Source organism: Mirounga leonina, unplaced genomic scaffold (assembly GCF_011800145.1).
Source record: "Mirounga leonina isolate KUSES-001 unplaced genomic scaffold, KU_Mleo_1.0 Mir_418, whole genome shotgun sequence".
NCBI classification, from domain to species: domain Eukaryota; kingdom Metazoa; phylum Chordata; class Mammalia; order Carnivora; family Phocidae; genus Mirounga; species Mirounga leonina.
In genome coordinates this window covers 16,580,865-16,603,479 of record NW_023270739.1, presented here as the reverse complement: position 1 = coordinate 16,603,479, position 22,615 = coordinate 16,580,865, and the positions used below count along the sequence as shown (strand labels likewise).

The 22,615-nt window shown below is 40.5% G+C and overlaps 2 protein-coding genes across 12 annotated transcripts in view; both read left to right on the top strand.

The window, feature by feature from the left end:
• The window catches only part of MYBPC1 (myosin binding protein C1), an 88,505-nt gene extending 84,642 nt beyond the window's left edge, over nt 1-3,863 (top strand). For 4 of the 10 annotated variants that reach the window (XM_034987734.1, XM_034987740.1, XM_034987738.1 and 1 more), the window contains 3 exons: nt 741-808; nt 2,236-2,278; nt 3,587-3,863. In XM_034987734.1, coding sequence (XP_034843625.1) covers nt 741-808; nt 2,236-2,241 — 74 coding nt within the window. In that variant the 3' untranslated portion in view covers nt 2,242-2,278; nt 3,587-3,863. The remainder of the gene's footprint in view (nt 1-740; nt 809-2,235; nt 2,279-3,586) is intronic. The other 6 variants (XM_034987733.1, XM_034987737.1, XM_034987736.1 and 3 more) reach the window with 3 other exon arrangements.
• Nucleotides 3,864-19,010: 15,147 nt separating this feature from the next.
• Nucleotides 19,011-22,615, top strand: part of CHPT1 (choline phosphotransferase 1) — a 31,134-nt gene continuing 27,529 nt past the window's right edge. Inside the window, exon 1 of one of the 2 annotated variants that reach the window (XM_034987731.1) lies at nt 19,011-19,343. In XM_034987731.1, coding sequence (XP_034843622.1) covers nt 19,071-19,343 — 273 coding nt within the window. In that variant the 5' untranslated portion in view covers nt 19,011-19,070. The remainder of the gene's footprint in view (nt 19,344-22,615) is intronic. The other variant, XR_004676092.1, reaches the window with a different exon arrangement.

Below are 22,615 nucleotides of genomic sequence, written 5' to 3'. Positions count from 1 at the left end.
TAAAGATACTTCCTGAAAAAAAATTTTTTATAACTTAAAAAAAAAACAGTATTCTTTCTGCTGTGATTTCTGTCCATCCTCAAGTAATACAGAATAATAGATTCATAACTGAACAAGAGGAAATTTTTTTCTCAAATATAAAACAAAAATACTCTTAGAAAATGTCAAATGTGACTATTGAGTGTTTACAAGTTTAAATATTATTTTAGCTGTTTACTAGCTCTAATGCAGGCTAAGTTAACAGTTGCAAATATATCTGGTTTCTCAACTCCTAGCTTTATTATTATCAAGGTATTGTTGGTACTTATGTCTCAATAGCCAGTAAAGAACAACAACAAAAACCCAGTACCACATCTGCATGCTTTGAAAATAAACAAATGTTGCTAATGATATAAAATGATTATTTCACAAATGGCTCAACATTTGGGGTCCTCCATAGAAGCAAATAATATTGTACATATGGATGATATATCCTTTATAGTAATTATATAGTAAGTTGTATAGTGATTGCATTTAATAATACGAGTAATGTACACTAGTATGTAAGTTCATAATAAGGTACCAGCTGTGCTGTATTGGTGAAAACTTTTGGTCCTAAGAGTAAAGGCAAGATTGTTGATCATCAGATTGTTATCTGATAATAGGTGACTTGAATCAAGTTAAGCTGTGAAAAAAAAAAAAAAGGTAAGAATGTCAACTGAGAATAAATAAATACTGGTACAAATATTCTAATTCTACAGTGATATATCAAGGAATAAATACCCCTGGACAACCAGTCTTCCTGGAGGGGCAGCAACAGGTTTTAAAAGTTCATATCCCACTGGATATTTCTACTTTCTGTTCCATTCCTCTTACATGAAATCGCACTTTGCATGTAAAGCTTTACTTTTTAATTTGCTTTTCATTGTATTTCTTAGCAGCTCATGGCATACAGTATTTATGCCATGAACAGGAAGGCCAAATTATTCAAGGATATTAATTAATGTAGGCACTATGTTTTGTCAGAAAACTAAGTACCATACCACACATCCCCATAAATAAAGCCAGAGAGCTACATTTGAAGATAATCTCATGGTAGACATCAGATGATTAAAACTTGGGACTCAGGGACAGTTCTTTAATATTTTCATTTTTTAAATGTAGAGAAATATGATCTTCCTTTAAGATAGTTTCCACTGTAGTTTCCTTAGGTTCATGTTAAAATTCAGAAGACTGAATGTTTTTAAATTGCTAAGTTGTAGAAAAAGTGTTCCGGACATTTTGGATGGAGAGAGGACACAAATAAAAATATTTGGAAATCTTTGGATCCAATATTTAGAAACTTTCATATTTAAGATTTCCAATGAAAAACTTACTAGTAGAATATCTGTGAGCCATCTATCTGTTGGGCACTTTGGATATTTTCATAGGATCAAAATTATTTCATATATTTATGAACTTGAAGGAAAATTTCAGGCCCCATTACTAAGTGTATTAAGCAATAAATGAGTCCTATCCTATATGTATAATGCACCCCCATTTGGAAGAATGAATTAAGAAGTTCTTTGCGCCTGGGTAAGCAACCTGACGTAAACTCTAATGATGTAAATCTATGCCTGAGTTTACAATTCCCAGAGATAATGTCAGCTTGCTAAAGATGACAGAATTAGGGCTCTTTCTTTAAGGTTTTTTAGATTATACATAGTCACTTTCTAGTCTAAGTTTGTTTAAGCCTTATGTTTATTTAGATCAGTCATATATAATCAGTTCAGAATACAATATTATAAAATACACTAGTCTAATATTACATCTACTTGATAATTTTGCCTTTTAGAATTTCAACATATATATATGTACACTAATTCTTTGTCTATTGTCTCTGTTTTTCTTTTGTTGAAAAACATAATATATATATGTTGTAGGTTTTTTTTTTTTTTTAAGCTAATGGTTTGGAAGCTCTTACCATAAATATTCACTGTACAATCAGATTGGCTTTACCACCTGTTCAGGCCAAATGGTTGTGCATATTAATAAATGTTTTACATATTAATGATCCTTTTGAAGTGACTGGATCCCAGCCTTCATTCCATGCGCTTCTATTTTCCTCCATCTTTCACATGACTAAGGATTAATGAAATCACCTCATCATAATTGTGACTATAATTTCATCCAACAAGTACTCAACTTTGGTTTTAGCACTTTATTAATGCTTACAACTTCTCTCTCTCTCTCTCTCTTTCTCTCTCTTTCCCTTAGTGGTAGCACAGTAAGGATTTTTGAATGTATATTATCATCTAAGGTAAGCTTTCATATGGTTTTGGCATATGAAGCTTATGACTGTCATAAGCCATACAAAGCCTGTGGAGTATGGCATGATTTTCATTATGTAATCCAATGAAAATAGACTATTTAAAATCTCTAACTTTGTAGTTTTAATTTGTATTTAAGTATCTTGGAATTAACCGCTAGTACTTATTCATCACAACAATCTCCTGTTGACATGAAGCAAGTTGTTGAATGCAGTAGAGCATGAATTAAAGCATTTAATGTAGATGAAAATGATACCCAAGCATTCTGAACGCTTTGCATCAAGGAATGGACATGTACATAAGTGGCATCATTTCTACCAACATGTGACTTGATATTTTTTTTTTAAAAAAAAAGGAGAATGACTTTCCCAAATTTGCATTAAATAAGTTTTAAGAATGTTCAAATGGCATGCTGTTTTTGTCTGGACGTGAATTTATTAGCAAGTAGTGAAACACTTCCTTAAAGGACCATGAATTTTTATGGTTTCATGGGTTCCCTTGTGAGGAGTATTTTTATTTTTTTAAATATAATTCAGAAACCTGGAAGGTAAGTTTGAAATATTAGTAGGTGTTTCACCTTCAGAAAGTATTGGATGGGTTTTACTCTTTTTAACAAAATCTTTCCAATTTTTGCAGTTTTGACAGGGTATAAATAGGTAAAGTTAAAGGAGTGGTCCCTTTTTTCTTCTCTCATGCACTTGAATAGGAATTCTTTGTGCTTAATTAAAAAGAATATTAACAAGGGGCACTGAGTGGCTCAGTTGGTTAAGCGTCTGACTCTTGATTTCCGTTCAGGTCATGATCTCAGGGTTGCGAGATTGAGCCCCATGTCCAACTCCACACTCAGGGCAGAGTCTGCTCTAGATTCTTTCTCCCTCTGCCCCTCCCCCTGCTCATGCTCTAAAATAAATAAAATCTTAAAAAAAAAAAAGAACATTAACAAACAGGAAACAGCTCTTCCCACTGATTCATAACATGACTTGCATTTATCTGCCATTCAGTCAGAAGGCTTAAATCATCTGTAGAAGAATCCCAAAATCTCTCCAAGAGCAATAGATGCTTTCCAACCAGTCAGGAATTTCAACTAAGATTGAATAATAGGGAACAAAAAACTGCTATGGGTCTGCCGAGAACTCGCTTTTCCTTCTAGAAGATTTCCAAGGAGGGACTGAATGAATCTTTGTAACTAACTGGAACATAATTAGTCACATTTCTAGGCAGCTAGTCAGGAAGTAGTATTTGAGTAATCTTTCACATAGACGGTTTTGACTTTGCCTTTTCCTCTTTGTCCTCTCTAGGTGGCCTTTCCTTCTGCAGGCTCCTCTTGCAAGGTGTGCCTCCTAACATAATTGATTCGTATTTGCGAGACTTGCAATCAAGCAATCCTGAGGAATACTAAGGGCCTGGGCCCTGCCTCCCTACACTCTACTGCTTTGAAATCTGGTTGCAATGAGAAAGCGTTTTCTGTTTTTCCACCAGGCACTCAAGTGTGGTCGTTTTCTTTCCTCCTGATGTTGAAGAAGAAAAAAAATGTTTGCACGGATTGCTTAATTAAAAATTGCATACAAAATTTCATTTGAAGTCAGCTTTTTTTGGTCATTATTGTCTATGCTTGGTCACTGCACTTTACAAAAAAAAGCAAGCTATGAAATTAGCAAAAGCAGTCGTTTTAGTTTAAGATAGTAGGTGGTAAATGCTTTCTTTTTTCCAGAATAAAAACACATCGTACAATACAGCACAGTCAGATCCTGAAAACCCATCTTTCTCTTGAAAACCCCCTCTTTTCTTGATCTTAGATTTTTCTAAGCAAAGCAGGGCTGTTTATTTCACACAATCCTGCTTAACACCAGTGGATCTGTACCCTTTTTCCCATTTGAATTCACTGTAAGACTTCATAAAGTCTTTCAGATGAGTTTTCTCAATGGAAGGGAAAATGTATTCAATAAATGGTACAATAAATTTGAAGTGCTTATGATGAGGTGACACAGTGCTCATTGATGTGTCTGGGGTTGTGTGCTTAGAGAGAACTGAGGACAAAAGGCTGGGAGCTGGGGTGCTACCCAACTTGGGCCTGACCTTCATTGGTCTCTGGTGCGGTCTCCTGGCCGAATGCACCAGGGCTCCTGCCAAAACAGATAGTCATGGTGACAGAGAGCTATTGAAGACTACAGAGAAATTACAGATTTAGAGTTTGCTGATGGCATCCTTTCCAACTGATGGAGACCATCAAAATCTGGAAGCTGAGAAACATTTGTAGGAGCTCCCCATCTTCTCGATGCTTTCCTCTCACTCTGATGTTCTAGAGAAAGTTTCAGTGAGGGAATGGAGTGAAGTGTGAGTAGGTCAACTCACCACTATTGTTTACTCCTTCACCTCCCTCCATTTCTTCCTTTCGGTCTTTTGTCCTAGGAGCTAAATACATTGTGACCTGCAGATGGGCCCATAGCATCCTGGCACAGCATTTTAAAATATCTGCTCTGCTTCCTTTCCAGATTAGGGCTGGGAAGTTGTGGTGGTCACGCTCCTGGGTTGATATGGGTTTCATCTATGGAAGGAGCGGATGATCCAGGTAGTTGTAGTACCTTTGGGAACAGCAAGGGAAAACTCGTGTTCTTGTCCCAACTCTGGCCTCTTCCGTTCTGATGGATTGGTGATCTTGCCTTACTGGTTGTTAAGAGTATTGGCCACCATCCCATATTCTCAATAATTGTGACATAGCAATGTGTGCAGCCCCTATGTAAATACCCATCTTAATCAGAAAATATATTTACACATTATTTTATGTAAGAGAAGTCTAGACCATCTATAAAGTCAAGAAGATCATATCTCTGCGTGCAAACCCAATAAATGACTATCTGGCAAAACCAATCAGTGTGGCCCCAGCAGTTTGACTGCTGAGGTCAGAACCCCAGGACCCCAGCAACTGAGCTGGTTGCTTAATTCAAACCCTCATTGACTGATTTTGCCAAGGCAGGGTCAAGTTTGTTAGGCTTTTTATAAACATTGCCTAAAAGTGACTGTAAAGTATCCTTACAAAATACTGGTTCTCCAGTCATGACTTATGCTCTCAAAAATATTTTGTACTAGATAATGTTATTTTTCTACATATGATCTCTTCTCTTATTAATGGTGCTCTTGCACCACAAAGTTCCAAAAAAGAAAAAGTCTATTTTGAAACTACAAAGAGCAAAAAATGTCCGAAGCTGTCATTGCTATTAGCTTTCCTACAACTCTGTCCTAGTTTTGTTTGAATTTCATTTTATTTGAGAAAAATTATATGTCACAGGAATTCTTTTTGGAAACTAAACATTTATAAAATGTTTTAAAGGATCACACTTACTTACTTACTTTAAAAGCTTAATGAATACTTCATCTAAATTAATACAGAAATAGAAAAAAACCACTAATTCCAAGAAATATTGGAATAAGGTAATATGTCCTTAGCCACTCATTTTTAATAATTCTGAAACATCCTATTCAGCTCGACAAATGAGTTATTGAATATCTGATGTGTGCAAATCCAGAACCCAATGATGAATAAGCATCTTCATGCCTTCAAAGAATTTATAACGTAGAAGACTAGTAAACAAAGGGAAACACATAAACAGGGCAGACAACAGGTGTAAGAGAGCACTATAAGGATTCAAAAGTTGGATAATGTGGCTTATGTTTTGTTATTATCCGTGTATGTATCACACTAGGATGAAGTACAAGACATGCCGTGTGATTTTATTTTTCTAAGTCAAATTAAAATATAAGCTCTCCACTAGGCAGGGAGATTGAGAAATTCTCTCTGTCCTGTTTGGAGGTCCTACCTCAGGCTCTGTGTCAGCTGGAATATTTTTTGTGCCTAGAAAATGGAGAGAAAGAAGGTCTCTCCATTTTAATCCACACTGATGACTACCGAGATGTCTGTGTCCAGCCCACTACGGTCCACTCAAAGACAAGTGACTCCGAAACTTCCTGGACAAGTGTGGACCTGGGGTCTTTCAACCTCCAAAGCCATAGCTTGGCTCTTTACCTGCTACTTTTAAAGATGTTCTTTGTGAAAACACTGGAGAGTTCTACCACTTAGTACTAGCCTTAGAGCTGGGCAAGAGGGACCCCTCTACTTTCAAGAGCCTCACTGTGGCCCTACTCCACCTGTATCTCCCTCCACAGGACAGGAAGGCCATGAAGCCAAGGGGACATGCCTACTTGGAACCCTTCCCACACCTCCTTCTTATAGACTGAACCCAACCTCACTTTTAGGGCCTTTATGGGCCTTTTTCCTGAGTTCAAACCCCCAAGAAAGAAACACATCACCAGTTTATGCACCCTGAGGCCCAAGGGTTGGCTTAGAGACGCCTGTTTGCCAGGAGGTTGGAGTGTGGGGAATGTGACTAGAGCTTGTGCTTGAGACTGGGGCATCTGCACATGTGTGCCTGAGAACCCTTGTAGTGTGGTGCAGGAAGGAGCTAAGATATAAAAAGCAGGGAAACTGGAGACGGCTGTGGGTCACAACATTTTGGCAAGTATCTCTGAAGAATCTGATAATTCTACAATTCAAACCTGGCCTTCCAAATCATTATGGATTCAGCTCATGAAGACTAGAGGATACTACTATTTTATTAACTATCTGTTAGCTTGATTTATTTTTTTTTGACTTCTTTTTTTTTTATTCTTATGTTAATCCCCATACATTACATCATTAGTTTTAGATGAAGTGTTCCATGATTCATTGTTTGTGCATAACACCCAGTGCTCCATGCAGAATGTGCCCTCCTCAATACCCACCACCAGGCTAACCCATCCTCCCAACCCCCTCCCCCTAGAACCCTGTTTGTTTTTCAGAGTCCATCATCTCTCATGGTTCGTCTACCCCTCCGATTTCCCCCGCTTCATTCTTCCCCTCCCGCTACCTTCTTCTTCTTCTTTTTTTTGTCTTAACATATATTGCATTATTTGTTTCAGAGGTACAGATCTGAGATTCAACAGTCTTGCAAATTCACAGCGCTTACCAGAGCACATACCCTCCCCAGTGTCTATCACCCAGTCACCCCATCCCTCCCACCCCACCCCCACTCCAGCAACCCTCAGTTTGTTTCCTACAATTAAGAATTCCTCATATCAGTGAGATCATATGATACATGTCTTTCTCCGTTTGACTTATTTCACTCAACATAATACCCTCCAGTTCCATCCACGTCATTGCAAATGGCAAGATCTCATTCCTTTTGATGGCTGCATAATATTCCATTGTATATATATACCACATCTTCTTTATCCATTCATCTGTCGATGGACATCTTGGCTCTTTCCACAGTTTGGCTATTGTGGACATTGCTTGTTAGCTTGATTTATAATAACTATTTATGTATACAAGTTTTTAAAGTTAAGGGTCAGCCAGCCCTCCACCTATTTCCTTCCCTGTATCCCCATCCAACATCTCTCCCAGCCCACCCCCAAACTCTTCCCCTCCTCACCAAACTCCATGTCTGACCTTCCCTCTCCTTCCTCACTTAAGTTCCCTAGAAGGGAGTCTAGAAATACAAGTTTGGCCTCTTTTTCCTGGGAGTAGGAATAGAATCAGGAATAACAATACCAGGCAGTCTTCTTACCAATTCTCCTATGATATTAATTGATTCTAGATTGAACTCTACATTTGTTTTATTTCCTATTTTAGCTAGGCCACTAATTACCATCCTTGTACCAAAGATTCAGGTGGTTCCTACATGTAGATATTTATAAAATCCTTTGTAATTAAACTCTGATAACTTAGAATGGATGAGAGAAACCACCTAGTGGAACAACCAGTTCTCCTGATTATAAGGTCTGTCATCACCCCTTAATGTCACCTGATGATCTCTCTCTGTCCCTAAATGCACTGGCCTGAGCAATCTATGGCCTAGCTGAATATTTTTTCTTCTATCTGGAGTAGATTACTAGGAACAAAATACCAGAGAGGCAGCAAGACAGTTAAAAACTTCCAGAGGGGTCATTCAGTATGACTTGGGGCACAGGCAGACTCAAGTCATGAAAGGAAAAAAACATTGCACTCAAGTGCACAATCCAGCATAACTTCTTTCGTTCCCAAGCAATATCTTTAGAAAACATCTTTCTGTTCTTTGTAGATAGGCACTTACTGTTATCCACAGGCAAGAGTATCCCTCCTTTATTACTGTACTCTCACCTTCGTCCTAGTCATGGAGCCCAAGAAAACATTTTAAAGACATTATATACCAATTTTAAAATCTTGACTCAAAGTTTTTTAGTTAATGAAATAAATAAATAAAAAATAAATAAATAAATAAATAAATAAATAAATAAATAAATAAAAACTAGGGGTTACCAGCAACACCATGGCAAGGAAAGGAACCATTATTCAGACTTTGTAAAGCATATCTCTTGAATGATTGGGACAAGAGGTAATTGGAAAGGAATCATGTTGCAAAATAAACCAAAGCTGATTGGGAGTCATACAGTTATCTGGAAAATTCCAGGCACTAGAGAGCCAAGTAATGTATCCCCTGCAGGCTATGGGATGAAGTGCCATTGGACTGGTCATCCCAGTCCCACTCCTGAGTGTCCATTGGGGGTCATTGTCAATTCAGTTCCCATTCCTGCACGGGGAGGCACCCCTGAGCTGGAGGGAGGTGGGGTGGTAGTGCAGGTTGCCAAGAAGAGGCAGAGTATCTCTGCACAGGGTTATTTTATGCACTTCTTAATAGTTCATAGTTAGGGCTCAATAAACATTGCTAGCAATATTAGGAGCTCATTGCTAAGATAAGTTTTTCCATGATTGTCAAGTCCTCACAATGGCAAGCATGGACTCTGACCCAAAGTCTGCCATTAGTAACTCCACTCTCTGAGGAAGTTAAGCAAGAGTGATGGACAGACCAGCAGGAGATGGCAAGAAGGGACTCAGTGAAGGCCAAGACCAAGAACCAACATCAAACAAGAGGGACAAAAGGAGGACAGACTAGCACATATTACTTGTACAGAGGGAAGGGAAGTCAAGAGCAGTGAGATAGAAATGAATCCAGAAATAACCTTAGGAGGCAAGAACTAAAGAAAGAGGAAATGGCATTGAGAAAATCAACAATTAAAAAAAAAAAGAGCACATCACCTATGTGCTTTACAGGCATTATCTCGGTCGTGATTTCTTAACTTGTCTACCACTGCCCTATTCCTCTTTGCAGAAGAAAGGAAAACCTTGGACAGAACCTGAGAGCATAGCCTGAAGCTATGACCACAACCCCTGGTATGCTTACCCATTGAAGTTCATCCACATGTTGTATTCTTCTCTGTGATATAGGAGTTTATTTTAATAGAAAACATTTTTTTTTTCCTCCCAGATTTTCCAATGGATGTTTTTCCAGACATACTGTCAGGGAGCTAAAGGTGTCCCAGTCTGGGAAGCACGGTATAATCTTAGAAAAGCCTCATCAACAACCAACACCCAACACCTTCACCAGGGACCAACAAGTAGATTTCAATTCCACTGGAGAGAGTATTATGTAATGAGTTTCAGATAAATAGATATATATAACATAAAATCAGAAATATAAAATAAAATAAAAAATCTTAAGTATCTATCTATCAAACTCCTCTTTGCCCTGGAAAGAATAGCTTTTTTAAAAAAGATTTTATTTATTTATTGGACAGAGAGAGAGAGAGGGAGACAGCAAGCACAAGCAGGGAGAGCGGCAGGCAGGGGAGAAGCAGTCTCCCCGCTGAGCAAGGAGCCTGATGTGGGGCTTGATCTCAGGACCCTGGGATCATAACCTGAGTGGAAGGCAGACCCTTAACTGACTGAGCCACCTAGGAAAGAATAGCTTTAAGCAAAATCAAGTGAGCCAAACTAGTCTTTTTCGACCCTCAACTGCCCTGAGTGCTTTCTCTCTCTGTTTTGCTCCAGCCCCATTCCACTTGGGGCTCAAGGGTCTTCTTCAGAGCAGTGCCTCCACCCAAGCTTTCTAGGACTGGATGTTTCAGTACCTCCTCACCCAAAATGTGGGGTCTTATGACCAGCAGCATGGGCATCACCTGGCAGTTTGTTAGGAAAGAAAACTCTCAGCACCACTCACTCTCCACATGCAGAACCTGCATTGTAACAGGATCTCCAGGTGAGTCCTGTACCTGTCCATGTTGGTGCAGTTCCAACCCTCTTTCTAGTTCCTTGCATGGATCTTTACTTGGGGCCATTCTTTCTCACCTGCCCAAAGAAAAGATATTCTGATAAAAGTGTCCCTCCTAAGGTATTCCTGATAATGACCTAACTTAACACTGAAATGTGATCCAACCCCAGCATATAAAATCAATACACAGAAATCAGTTGCATTTCTATACACTAACAAGACAGAAGAAAGAGAAATTAGGGAGCTGATCCCATTTACAATTGCACCCCAAACCATAAGATACCTAGGAATAAACCTAACCAGAGGCAAAGGATCTGTACTCAGAAAATTATAGAACACTTATGAAAGAAACTGAGGAAGAACGGTCCATGCTCATGGATTGGAAGAACAAATATTGTTAAAATGTCTATGCTACCTAGAGCAATCTACACATTCAATGCAATCCTTATCAAAATACCATCAGCTTTTTTCACAGAGCTGGAACAAATATTCCTAAAATTTGTATGGAACCATAAAAGGCCCTGAATAGCCAAAGGAATGTTGAAAAAGAAAACCAAAACTGGTCACATCACAATTACAGACATCAAGCTCTACTACAAAGCTGTGATCATCAAGACAGTATGGTACTGGCACAAAAACAGACACATGGATCAATGGAACAGAATAGAGAACCCAAAAATGGACCCTCAACTCTATGGTCAACTAAGCTTCAACAAAACAGGACAGAATATCCAGTGGGAAAAAGACAGTCTTTTCAACAAATGGTGTTGGGATAATTGGACAGCCACGTACAGAAGAATGAAACTAGACCATTTCCTTACACCATACACAAAAATAGACTCAAAATGGATGAAAGACCTAAATGTGAGACTGAATTCCATCAAAATCCTAGAGGAAAACACAGGCAGCAACCTCTGTGACCTTGGCCACAGCAACTTCTTGCTAGACACGTCTCCAAAGGCAAGGGAAGCAAAGGCAAAAATGAACTATTGGGACTTAATCAAGATAATAAGCTTTTACACAGCAAAGGAAACAGTCAACAAAACCAAAAGACAACCTACAGAATGGGAGAAGATATTTGCAAATGACATATCAGATAAAGGGCTAGTATCCAAGATCTATAAACAACTTATCAAACTCAACAACCAAAGAACAAATAATCCAATTAAGAAGTGGGCAGAAGATATGAAGAGACATTTCTCCAAAGAAGACATACAGATGGTTAACAGACATACGAAAAAATGTTCAACATCACTAGCCATCAGGGATCAAACCAAATCAAAACCTCAATGAGATACCACCTCACACCAGTCAGAATGGCTAAAATTAACAACACAGGAAACAACAAAAGTTGGCGAGGATGTGGAGAAAGGGAAACTCTCTTACACTCTTGGTGGGAATGCAAGCTGGTGCAGCCACTCTGGAAAACAGTATGGATGTTCCTCAGAAAGTTGAAAATAGAGCTACCGTATGAGCCAGCAATTGCACTACTGGGTATTTACCCCAAAGATACAAATGTAGTGATCTGAAGGGGCACCTGCACCCTAATGTTTATAGCAGCAATGTCCACAATAGCCAAACTATGGAAAGAGTCCAGATGTCTATCAATAGATGAATGGATAAAGAAGATGTGGTACACACACACACACACACACACACACTCATACACACACAGGAATATTATGCAGTCATCAAAAAATGAAATTTTTTGATACCTATCAATTACATCAACGTGGATGGAGGGTATTATGCTGAGTGAAATAGGTCAATCAGAGAAAGACAATTATCATATGATCTCACTCATACGTGGAAATTAAGAAACAAAACAGGATCATAGGAAAAGGGAGGGAAAAATAAAATAAGATGAAATCAAAGAGGGAGACAAACCATAAGAGGCTCTTAATCATAGGAAACAAACTGAGGGTTGCTGGAGGGGAGAGAGGTGGGGGGATGAGATAACTGGGTGATAGACATTAAGGAGGGCACATGATGTAATGAGCACTGAGTATTATATAAGACAGATGAATCACTAACCTCTATCTCTGAAACTAACACAGTATATGTTAATAAATTGAATTTAAATTTTAAAAATGGGAAAAAATGTTATAAAAATTAAATAGTAAAAATTGTTAGCATTTACTGAGTGCCTACCATGCTGAGTACTGTGCTAATTGCTTTCCAAACATTATGTCATTTAATCCTCACATAATATTATGAGGCAGGTATTGTTTATAAGAAAATGAAATCATAAATACAATTACATATAAATAAAATCTGACCTCTTTACCAAAAAAAGAAAAAAAAAAGAAATGTGACCTAACCTGTCACTCCTAAATGCCCTAACCTGAACAAAGGAATAACTCTTGGGATTTCAGACCCCCTAGACTGCTGAAGAAGGAATTTTTGAGGAAAGACATTCCCCTCTCATGCTCCTCAAATCATACTGTGGAAAAAATTTTAAAGCAGCAGGATGTGAACTCAGAAAAGGATAATAAATAAAAAAGGTTAAAGGATATTAAAAAAGAGTGCTAAGAACTGTCTCTGAGGGAAATCAGTTTCCTTAATCCTAAATTGCTTTCGCAATTTCAGATAAAAAGTACAATTACAACATCTTAGGGACAGTATTGTGAAATTTTGTTTTCTGATCTCGTCCAGGAAATCAAGCATTTGTAAAAGAGGAGAGCAAAGGTTTTTGGCAATCTATTAGTAAACACTGCATGTCTACTCATACATTTTGTAAGGTATCATAGTTCTATAAAATTTGTGGACTTTACGTCTCAAAGTACAGGAAGGAAGTAAATGAAAAAAGGAATTAGATCAAAGGAAGTAAATGAAAAAAGGATGAGTCTTCACACTGCAGAACCATTCTAATCTTTAGAAATACTCCAGCCTATGCGTCTAAACCTCTAAACACACAGATAGCTTGACTCCCTAAATGACAACATTCTGCTACACCAAAAATCTAGCCAGTGGATTTCTTTTTTTTTTTTTTTTTTTCAGTGGATTTCTTGATGGCAACCCATGGCTTTTTCCAAAACCAATAAAAGTCAGTGGCTTTTTGGAGTGGTTATATCACAACAGATGCAGCTAATTTGGCTGTGTGAGACTACTGTGTAACATTCGTGGGAAGTTGGCTAAGATGTTGAGGATGCTGAGGAAGGAGTTTTGAAATGTGAGTGAAAGTTACATTCACAAAGAGAACCAGTGGTAAAACCAAGATATCCTTTGTCTTTGGGGAAAGAAATTCAATTCAGCTAAACAAGCAAATAAAAGTTTATGGACCTATTGTACTAAGATGTTACCATTGGGAGTGGTTGGGTGAAGAGTACAAGAGATCTCTCTGTATAATTTTTGCAACTTTCTGAGTTATAATTATTTCAAAATTAGAATTTTTTAAAAGTATGGATGTCTACTGAATGTCAGGCATTGAGGAACACTCAGTGCAGGCTGTGGTCTTGGTACTCTGTAAGCAGGGTGAGAGGCAGATTGGTACATAAGTAAGTGACTAAAGACAGATTGGAATATAAGTACAAAGTCTCTGGTTTTGTGGAAGCAGGAGAGGTCAAACTGGAAGAATGTGAGAGGTTCATCTCAGAGAAGGTGGAATTTAAGCTGAGCCTGGATGGATGGGCAATGCTTTAAGGGTAATGATGGATGGAGGCTACTCTCCAAGCCCAGGGAGCAAATCAGGGCATGAGGAAGCCCTGGGTGTGTTTGGGAACAGCTAATGGAAGCTGAAGCATGGGATGTAGAAAGGGCAGTGAGGGAAGAGGAGACATTTGGGAGATAAAACTGGAAAAATTAGATTCAGCCTTCAAATGCCAAGCTAGGGAGGTTGGGCTTTACCAAAGGCATCTGAACAGGGGAATTCATCGTCAGTTTTAGTATTTAGGTAAAACAATTTTTTACATAATATTTAGAATGGACTGGAATGGCACAAAATCTACATGATCTACAGAAACTGGACTGTTTGATATTGACAAAAATACCCATCTAAGTCCAATATTTATTTGTTTATTTATTTATTTATTTATTGGTTTCAAGAGTAGAATTTAGTAATTCATCACTTATAGATAACACCCAGTGCTTAACACAAGTGCCTTCCTTAACGCCCATCACCCATTTAGCCCATCCCCCACCCACTTCCCCTCCAGTGACCCTCGGTTTGTTCTCTATAGTTAATAGTCTCTTATGGTTTGCTTCCCTCTCTTTTTTTGTTTTCCCTTCCCCTATGTTCATTCATCTGTTTTGTTTCTTAGATTCCACATATGCATGAAATCATATGGTATTTGTCTTTCTCTGACTGTAAGTCCAATATTTAATATATATATATAATTTATTAGGTGGCATTTTGCAGTGGTAAGGAGTATAGGGTCTGGACTGACTGTGGTCTTGAGTCCCTGCTTCACCACTTTTCTAGTTGTGCAATTGTAGCAAGTTGAACCTCACTGGGCTCCAGTGAAAAAATCTGCAAAATGGAGACAATAATTGTACCTACTTCACAGGATTTTTATGAATATTAAATGAAATAACTCCTGATGCTTAGAATAGTGCCTCGTTGGAGCTCATAAATGTAAGCTACCATGTTAGTTCAAGAAAAGGAAAATCTGTGTACATCAATCACCATGATAATCAAAGGGAGCCATGATGCAAAAAATAAGATAATAGAAAATCTCTAAACTACTTTTCTTTGACATTAGGCAGGTTGGCCTTACTAGGTCTTGAATTCATTTGAATTTCCAAAAACTTGCCAAAAAACAAAACAAAACAAAAAAACCAGGGGGAAAGTAGCTTAGGAGCATGAGTGTTAAAAAAAAAATGTGCTTTTAATTTTTTTATTACTTTTACTTTTTTTTAAGATTTTATTTATTTATTTGACAGAGAGAGACACAGTGAAAGAGGGAACACAAGCAGGTGGAGTGGGAGAGGGAGAAGCAGGCTTCCCTATGAGCAGGGAGCCTGATGCAGGGATGCGGGGCTTGATCCCAGGACCCTGGGATCCTGACCAGAGCCGAAGACAGACACTTAATGACTGAGCCACCCAGGTGCCTGGGTGGTGGGTTGGGTAGGACGGCTCGAGCTATAGCAGGTGCCTGGGTGGCTCAGTCGGTTAAATCTGCCTTCAGGTCAGGTCATGATCCCAGGGTCCTGGGAGTGAGCGCCCCCAACAGGCTCCCTGCTCAGCAGTGAGCCTGCTTCTCCCTCTCCCTCTGCTGCTCCCCATACTTGTGTGCTCTCTCTCTCTCTCTGTCAAATAAATAAATAAAATCTTTTTTTATAAATAAAATCTTAAAAAAATAATAAAATAAAATATTCCATATTTGCCAAAGAAAATGATTATACATATATAGCATAAATAATAATAAAATGAAAACCATGTTCTTACCACCTAAGTTTAAAAATTGTGGGGGAGATAACAAGAGGGTCCTCCATTATCCATTTTCCCACTTTTCAGTAGTAATAGAAATTATTTAGCTGGGCAAATGGTTGGCCAGCTAAAAACTACATTTCCAGCCTTTCTTGCCTCTATGTACAGTCATGTGACCAGGTTCTGGCCAGTAGGATAAGAGCAGAAGTGACGTGTACACTTTAGGCCACGCCCCAGCAAGGAAATGAGCGCAGCATCGCCTTCTCTTTTTAACCATTCCAATTGATTGGAACTTATGGTTAGCCATTTTTTACCACAAGGGCAAAGGGCAACATCCTAAGGGTGGCAGACTAATAAAATGGAAGGAATTTGTGTCCCTGACATTTTGGCATTGCCATAGCAGCCCAGAACTGCCTGACACTACGTGAGAGAAAAATACACATACCATATTTAGGCCATGTGGTTTTGTATCCTAATATAATTATCAATACTTTGGAAGCCATCTGTGTGTGCCTCTACAATCCCATTTCTGGAATCGTATATATCATTTATTTCCTTTTCTTCATAGCTTTGTCACGTATGTCCATATTCCTAAATGCAAAGTCATGCATGTTTTCAACCTTTGTATGGATGAAATCATACTGTGTGCATTTTTTCTATAACCTGCTTTTCTTCCTCTCTCAGTATTATACTTGTGCAGTCCATCTGTGTTAATAAGTGTAGCTATGGTTTATCAATTTTCCACTGGTATATTAAACTTGCTGTGTAATATTAAATTATATGAAAAGACCTCAGTGTATCCATTCAGCATTATTGGACACTTAGGATATTTATATTTGTTGATTTTTGTACAAAGATGCTCTGAATATTCTTATACCTGTCTCCTAGGACACATGTGCAGCAATTTCTCTAGGATATACTCCTGGATCAGAATTGTGGTGTTAGAGTGTGTGTGTATCTTCAACTTTACCAGATAATGCCAGATTGTTTTTCAAAATGGTTGTCCCCATCTATTCCTCCTTGCTAACACTTGCACTCAGGTAGGCCGCATGATTAAGTTCTGGCCAGTGGGATGTATGTAGAAGTGTCATTTGGGAATTCTAGAAAAGCACCTTACTTTGCTGGCTCAGCTGAATGGTATCCAACTTTTTTTTCTCACCATCTTTCTCTTTCCTGCTACTTGAAATGCAAACAGGACGGCTCGAGCTATAGCAGCCATTCAGAACCAAGAGATGACCTTCCTGGTGATCACGAAGCCACCATAATTCTAGACTTAGGCAAGAAAAAAATAAACTTTTGTTTTGTTTAAATCACCAGATTTGGGGGATTTCTGTTACAGGTATCTGAATGCAAGCCCAGTTGAGTGTTTTTGTTTCTCATTGATTTTTAGGAATTCTTTATATAATCTGGGTACTAGTCAATGTGGATTTTATTTGAGGGAAATACCTTTTCCTGGTTTGTGGCTTGTCTTTTCATTCTCCTTTGATGTTTTGATGTACACGAAAAATTATTTGTAATATAGTTAAATTTATTAATGTGGAAAGGATTTCTCCTTGGATTATTCATGGCATTGATAAATTAAAAAGCCGATGTCCCCAAGTTTACTGTACATAAAACTAGCATAGTTAAAAGTGGATCTGTCATTCTGATTCCTTTCCTGCATTTTTCAGCATCTTTTTTTTTTTCACATTAAAGATTAGGAGATGTATATTCAATGGATGGTTTGGTCTGTAGGAACTCTCATATTGCTCTAAGGCAGGGATTGCCGAACTTTTTTCTGTGAAGGGCCAGACTGTAAATATTCCAGTGTTTCCAGGCCAATGTCTGTCACAACCACTGAACTCTGCTTTTGGAGTGATAAAGTAGTGTAAACAATATGTAAGGCATAAACATGGCTTTATCCATGGCATTGAAGTTTGCATTTCATATAATTTCGCATCAAAAAAATTCTTTTGAATTTTTTCAGCCATTTTTCAGCCACGTAACTCATAGGCTATAAAACAGGCGGTGGGTTGGGTAGTAGTTTGCTGACTCCTCTCCAACGTGTTGTAATGAATCCTGTGGGACAAACTGCAACTGCTGATAGACGTTGCTTAACACACTATCTCGAAAGCAGTTTCTGAGCTTGTTCTATGCCTTAGAAAATTGCATAAAGATCAGAACCAGGAAGTGAAAAAAAGGCAAGTGGCAGGCTTATCTCAGGCTGTGCAATATGTTTATGACAGGGTGTCCCCTGCCTAAACGGGTGCATTGTGAGGTAAGGGGCTGCTGAACTACCATTGTGTGGCAAAGTGTGCTTAGTCCACTCTGCAGTGGGAGACATTGCCTGGATCCGTGTCCTCTATCCCGAGAGAAGGCTGCGTGTAAAAATATCCATTGTTACTGGTATTGGATGCTCTGAAAAAAAGGCGGGGCGGGGGGGGGGGGGCATTTGGGTTTCAACCATTAAGTCCCCTTCTCAGCAAATGTTTCCAAGTCCTGATTTTTCGTTTCAACACCTTGGTCTCTGAACCCTGAACCTTGAGCCCCCAGTGAGCGTTCTCTAGAGCTAATAAATGGCAGGGGCCCTGTCCTCAGCGTTGGAAGAATTGTTTTTGTTGTGTGTTTTTCAAGGAGGACCTCTTTCTGGGCAGACAGATGGGGCCATTAGGCCAGTGACCCAAGACGTGCAAATTCATGTTCTCACAAAACCCCCTCCCCCTCCTCCCGGGCTCCGCAGGCAGCGTCGTCCTGCAGTGGTTAGCAAAGGCCAGAGCACACCCACACTAGAACAGAGCTGTCACAAGAGCACACGTTAGAGGAACCAGCCTCTAACTGCCCAGCCTGGGAGGAGCCTTTAATCACGGGAGCGCGGCCAGACGTCCCTGGAGAAGAATCGAACCTTAGAGGCAAGTGCATCAGCCCCTTGGGGAAGTCAAGTCCCTGGCACGCCAACCAGAAAGTTTCTGTCTGAGGGACCCTAGTGGTGACCTGGTGGCTTTGCGAGTGCCGGTCCAACCCTCCCTGACACCTCGCCAGACTCTGCCCAACCCCTCCCCTAGGTCCCCTCCTCCGAGGCCCCGCCCTCACCCCCTCCCCCGGCTGTCGCACCCGCGGCCGGGCCGCTCTGGGGGCGGGGGCCCCGGGACCTGGGGCAGCCCGGCCTGACCTCGACCTCGCCCGAGCCGGCCCGACCGGCTAGTGCCACCCGGTCAGCGCAGGCCCTGGCCCGCGAGCCCCTCCCTCCACCTTCTCCCCGCCCTGGCGCCCGGCACGGGCCGCGCTCCCTCCCCGCGGCGGGGCCCGTAGGCGGCCATGGCGGCGGGCGCCGGGGGCAGGCCCGCGCCGCGCTGGCTGAAGGCGCTGACCGAGCCGCTGAGCGCGGCGCAGCTGCGGCGGCTGGAGGAGCACCGCTACAGCGCGGCGGGCGTCTCGCTGCTCGAGCCGCCGCTGCAGATCTACTGGACCTGGCTGCTCCAGTGGATCCCGCTGTGGATGGCCCCCAACTCCATCACCCTCCTGGGCCTGGCCATCAACTTGCTCACCACGCTCGTGCTCATCTCCTACTGCCCCACGGCCACCGAGGAGGTAGGGCCCGCCGCCCGCCCGCGGCCCGCGCCTCGGCCGCGGGGGAGGGGGGATCCCCAACTGCTGTCCCGGGATCCGCGCGTCCCTCCCACCCCAACCCCGCCCCAGTGCGCCGCTGCCCCGCCGCTGGAGGCGCCGGGGGAGCGGGGAGACCCCCGCGCGGCGACCGTCCCGGGGCGGGGGGGCGGACACAGCCATTGCCCCGCGCCGCGTCCGCCCCGAGACTCCCCCGGCCGCCTGGAGGCTGACGCGCCGCTACCCCAGCCCCGCGTCCACACGAGCCTCCCCGGGCGGCGGAGGGGTTGTCAAGGTCACTGCCTCAGCCCCGGGTCCACTCCAGCCAACCCCCGGGCCACTGAGAGCCGGGGGCCGCCTGCCCGGCCTCCACCCGGTCCGGCGCCAAGCTGTGAGATGGACAAGCCGTCGGTTACTTTGCACACTGGGGACTGAACGCCCCCAGTTTCCGCCCAGCCCGGCACCAGGGCTTGAGGTCGGGTTGGCCAAGCCCGAGTTATCCTTTGGACACTTTTTTTTTTTTTTTTTTTTTTTAGATTTTATTTATTTATTTGAGACTGAGAGAATGACAGAGACAGAGAGCACATGAGAGGGGGGAGGGTCAGAGGGAGGAGCAGACTCCCCGCCGAGCAGGGAGCCCGATGCGGGACTCGATCCAGGGACTCCAGGATCATGACCTGAGCCGAAGGCAGTCGCTTAACCAACTGAGCCACCCAGGCGCCCTGGACACTTTTATAATCGCGTGTTTCTCAAGGTTGTGCTGGTGATCCTGAAATTACTGGTAGCACTGATCAAAGAAAGTTACTTCCAAGAGGTAACTTCCTCTTTGCTTCATTGACATGCAAAAAAAAACCACTACGGTATTAGCAAGGAGATAATCCTTATTATCATGACGCAGGGATCACGAAAGCCGACAGATTTTATTAGCAATGCGTATGTGTCCGAAATAAGAGTAAATAACGTGGGCTTTGGACAACTGTTAATCAGAAGCACCGCACCCCGTGGGCTCGGGACAGGATAGGAGGCCAAGGGGGTTCACTCGAATTTTTAGCTTTAATGTGGAGTACATGAGATAAATATCACATTGCACATTCTGTGACACTGCTTTCTTATCTTTGTCCTCCAAGTAGTGAAATCCCTTTTATAATCATATTTGAGTATAGGTTCTGTGGGGAACTAATTCAAATTAAAGCTTAATAGCAGGAATACAATGGAAATATTTTATGCCTTCCATGCTATGCATCCATTTAAAAAAATACTTAATGGAGCCGACGTTTTAAACCTATCTTGCCAATCGATGGTTATATTTATTACATATGAGTTCTTGGCAGATGTTTCCATTGTTATTCATTTCCATATTGTTTGCAAAAAGTAAGTTTCTTTAGTTTTGGTTTTTGCAGCCTGTTTACAGAATTTCCTTGAGGCCTAGAGGTGTGTGCTAGAATGGAAGGAGCACTGGGTTTAGAAGTGGAAGGCTGGGGTTCTCCCTGCTGGTCAGTTTTCCCATGAGTGAAATAGAAAATCATGCCTACCAAACCAATTTCACAAGGATACAGTGAGGATCAAATACTGTATTACCTGAAGAGAAATGTAGAAAATGGCAATTTGCCCAACAAATTTAAAATATTACTCAACACATTAAAAATACCACTGTTATTAAAAATGTCCTGACAATGTATAATAAAATTTAGTTTTTATTAGGCCTAAATTTGGCTAACAGCAATTGGGTGTTTCTGATACTTGGCAGTGGAACTGTGACCTTGTCAATATTATTAATTTAAGGACCATTTGTTGAGCACTTAAAAACCAGGACACACAACCAAGTCCAAGAGATTGTTTAGTTGTGTCAAGAGGGGCCTGATGGAAGAGGTAAAATTATGATTAATTTTTAGGCTCAGCCTCATTTAAAAAAAAAAAAAGGTTGGGGAGGGCAGGAATCTCAGACACTTTAAAAAAAAAAAAGTGAAATCAGAAAATCAGAATGGCCCTAAAAAGAGGAATAAGAGTTAAAATAATAAGATGAAACTGAGAAGAGTTTCTGAAATGTATGTCATTAGATCCTCCTGCACATGCTTCTAAGTGGCTGAAGCAGTGAGGGGACAAGCCATTACAGGATTCACAGTGCCTGTTTGATAAAATCCCAGCAATTGCAGGAAAGAAGTGTAGCAGTTCAAGCTACTTTGCTTTCAGGTCACAGAGCTAGTAAATGAGTGGACCTGACAGGATTCAGATCTAAGTCGATCTGACCCCAAAGCCCATGTGTGTATGTGTGTGTGTATACAAATATATATATTTACAACACATCACCACCTTCTGGTCCAGTGTTCCTGCCTTTGTCTATGTTGTATGCAGGAAAAATTCCTTATGTTTTATGTAAGATTTATCAGGTATGTAAAATGCTTTCACATCCGTTGTTGCCTTTGTGTTTTATCCACCCAAGGAGGTTGGCAAGTTTTTTCCCTTCCTAGAATGCCCTTTCCACCATTTTAGTATTTCTTTTATCCATCCATCCTGAAGTAATAGTAGTATATACATTTTTATTAAGAGGAAATTGAGGCCCGTAGGGTTAAGTGATGTTAACCTGGATTGGAATGTGTTTTCTGATTCTTAGACTTAAGGATTCTTAGTGCTTTTTTAAACTTGACAGATTGCTTCCAGAAAGGGTTAGGAAAAATACATAAGGTTTTGGATTTAGATGTTTAGGCTTATGTACCCATATGGGATGTAATCCTAATGCAATGCTGACTATATATCTATATTAATAATAACACTTGATCTATTTTTTTTTTAACTACTATGTTAACTTCTAGGACATAAATGGGGATGAAGGGAAGTTAATAGAAAAAATTAAATGATTTATATTAAGTTCTACAATGGGTGTTCCTTTTTTTTTCTTTTTTCTTTTTTTCTACAATGGTGTTCTGAACTGCATGTCATGCTACCATTCTTTTAAGGAACTCTCCACTCCAGCCAAATTAACTACTTGCTATAGCAAGGATTTCTTTTTGTCCCTCTCTTTTCTCCTTCCCCTTCCTTCCCCCTGTCCTCCTTCCATCTCTCAATGCCCAGTTCTAACATGACTTCCTTATAAAATTTTTCTTCCTTCCCCAGAGTCAGTCCTCTAAAATCCAATAAAAATAACAATATCAACTAACATTTACTGGGTATTAACTATGTATCAGGCATTATTTTAAGGTGCTTTAGCCTATTGTCTCATTTAATTCTCTCAACAACTTTATGAAGGGTACTGTTATTAT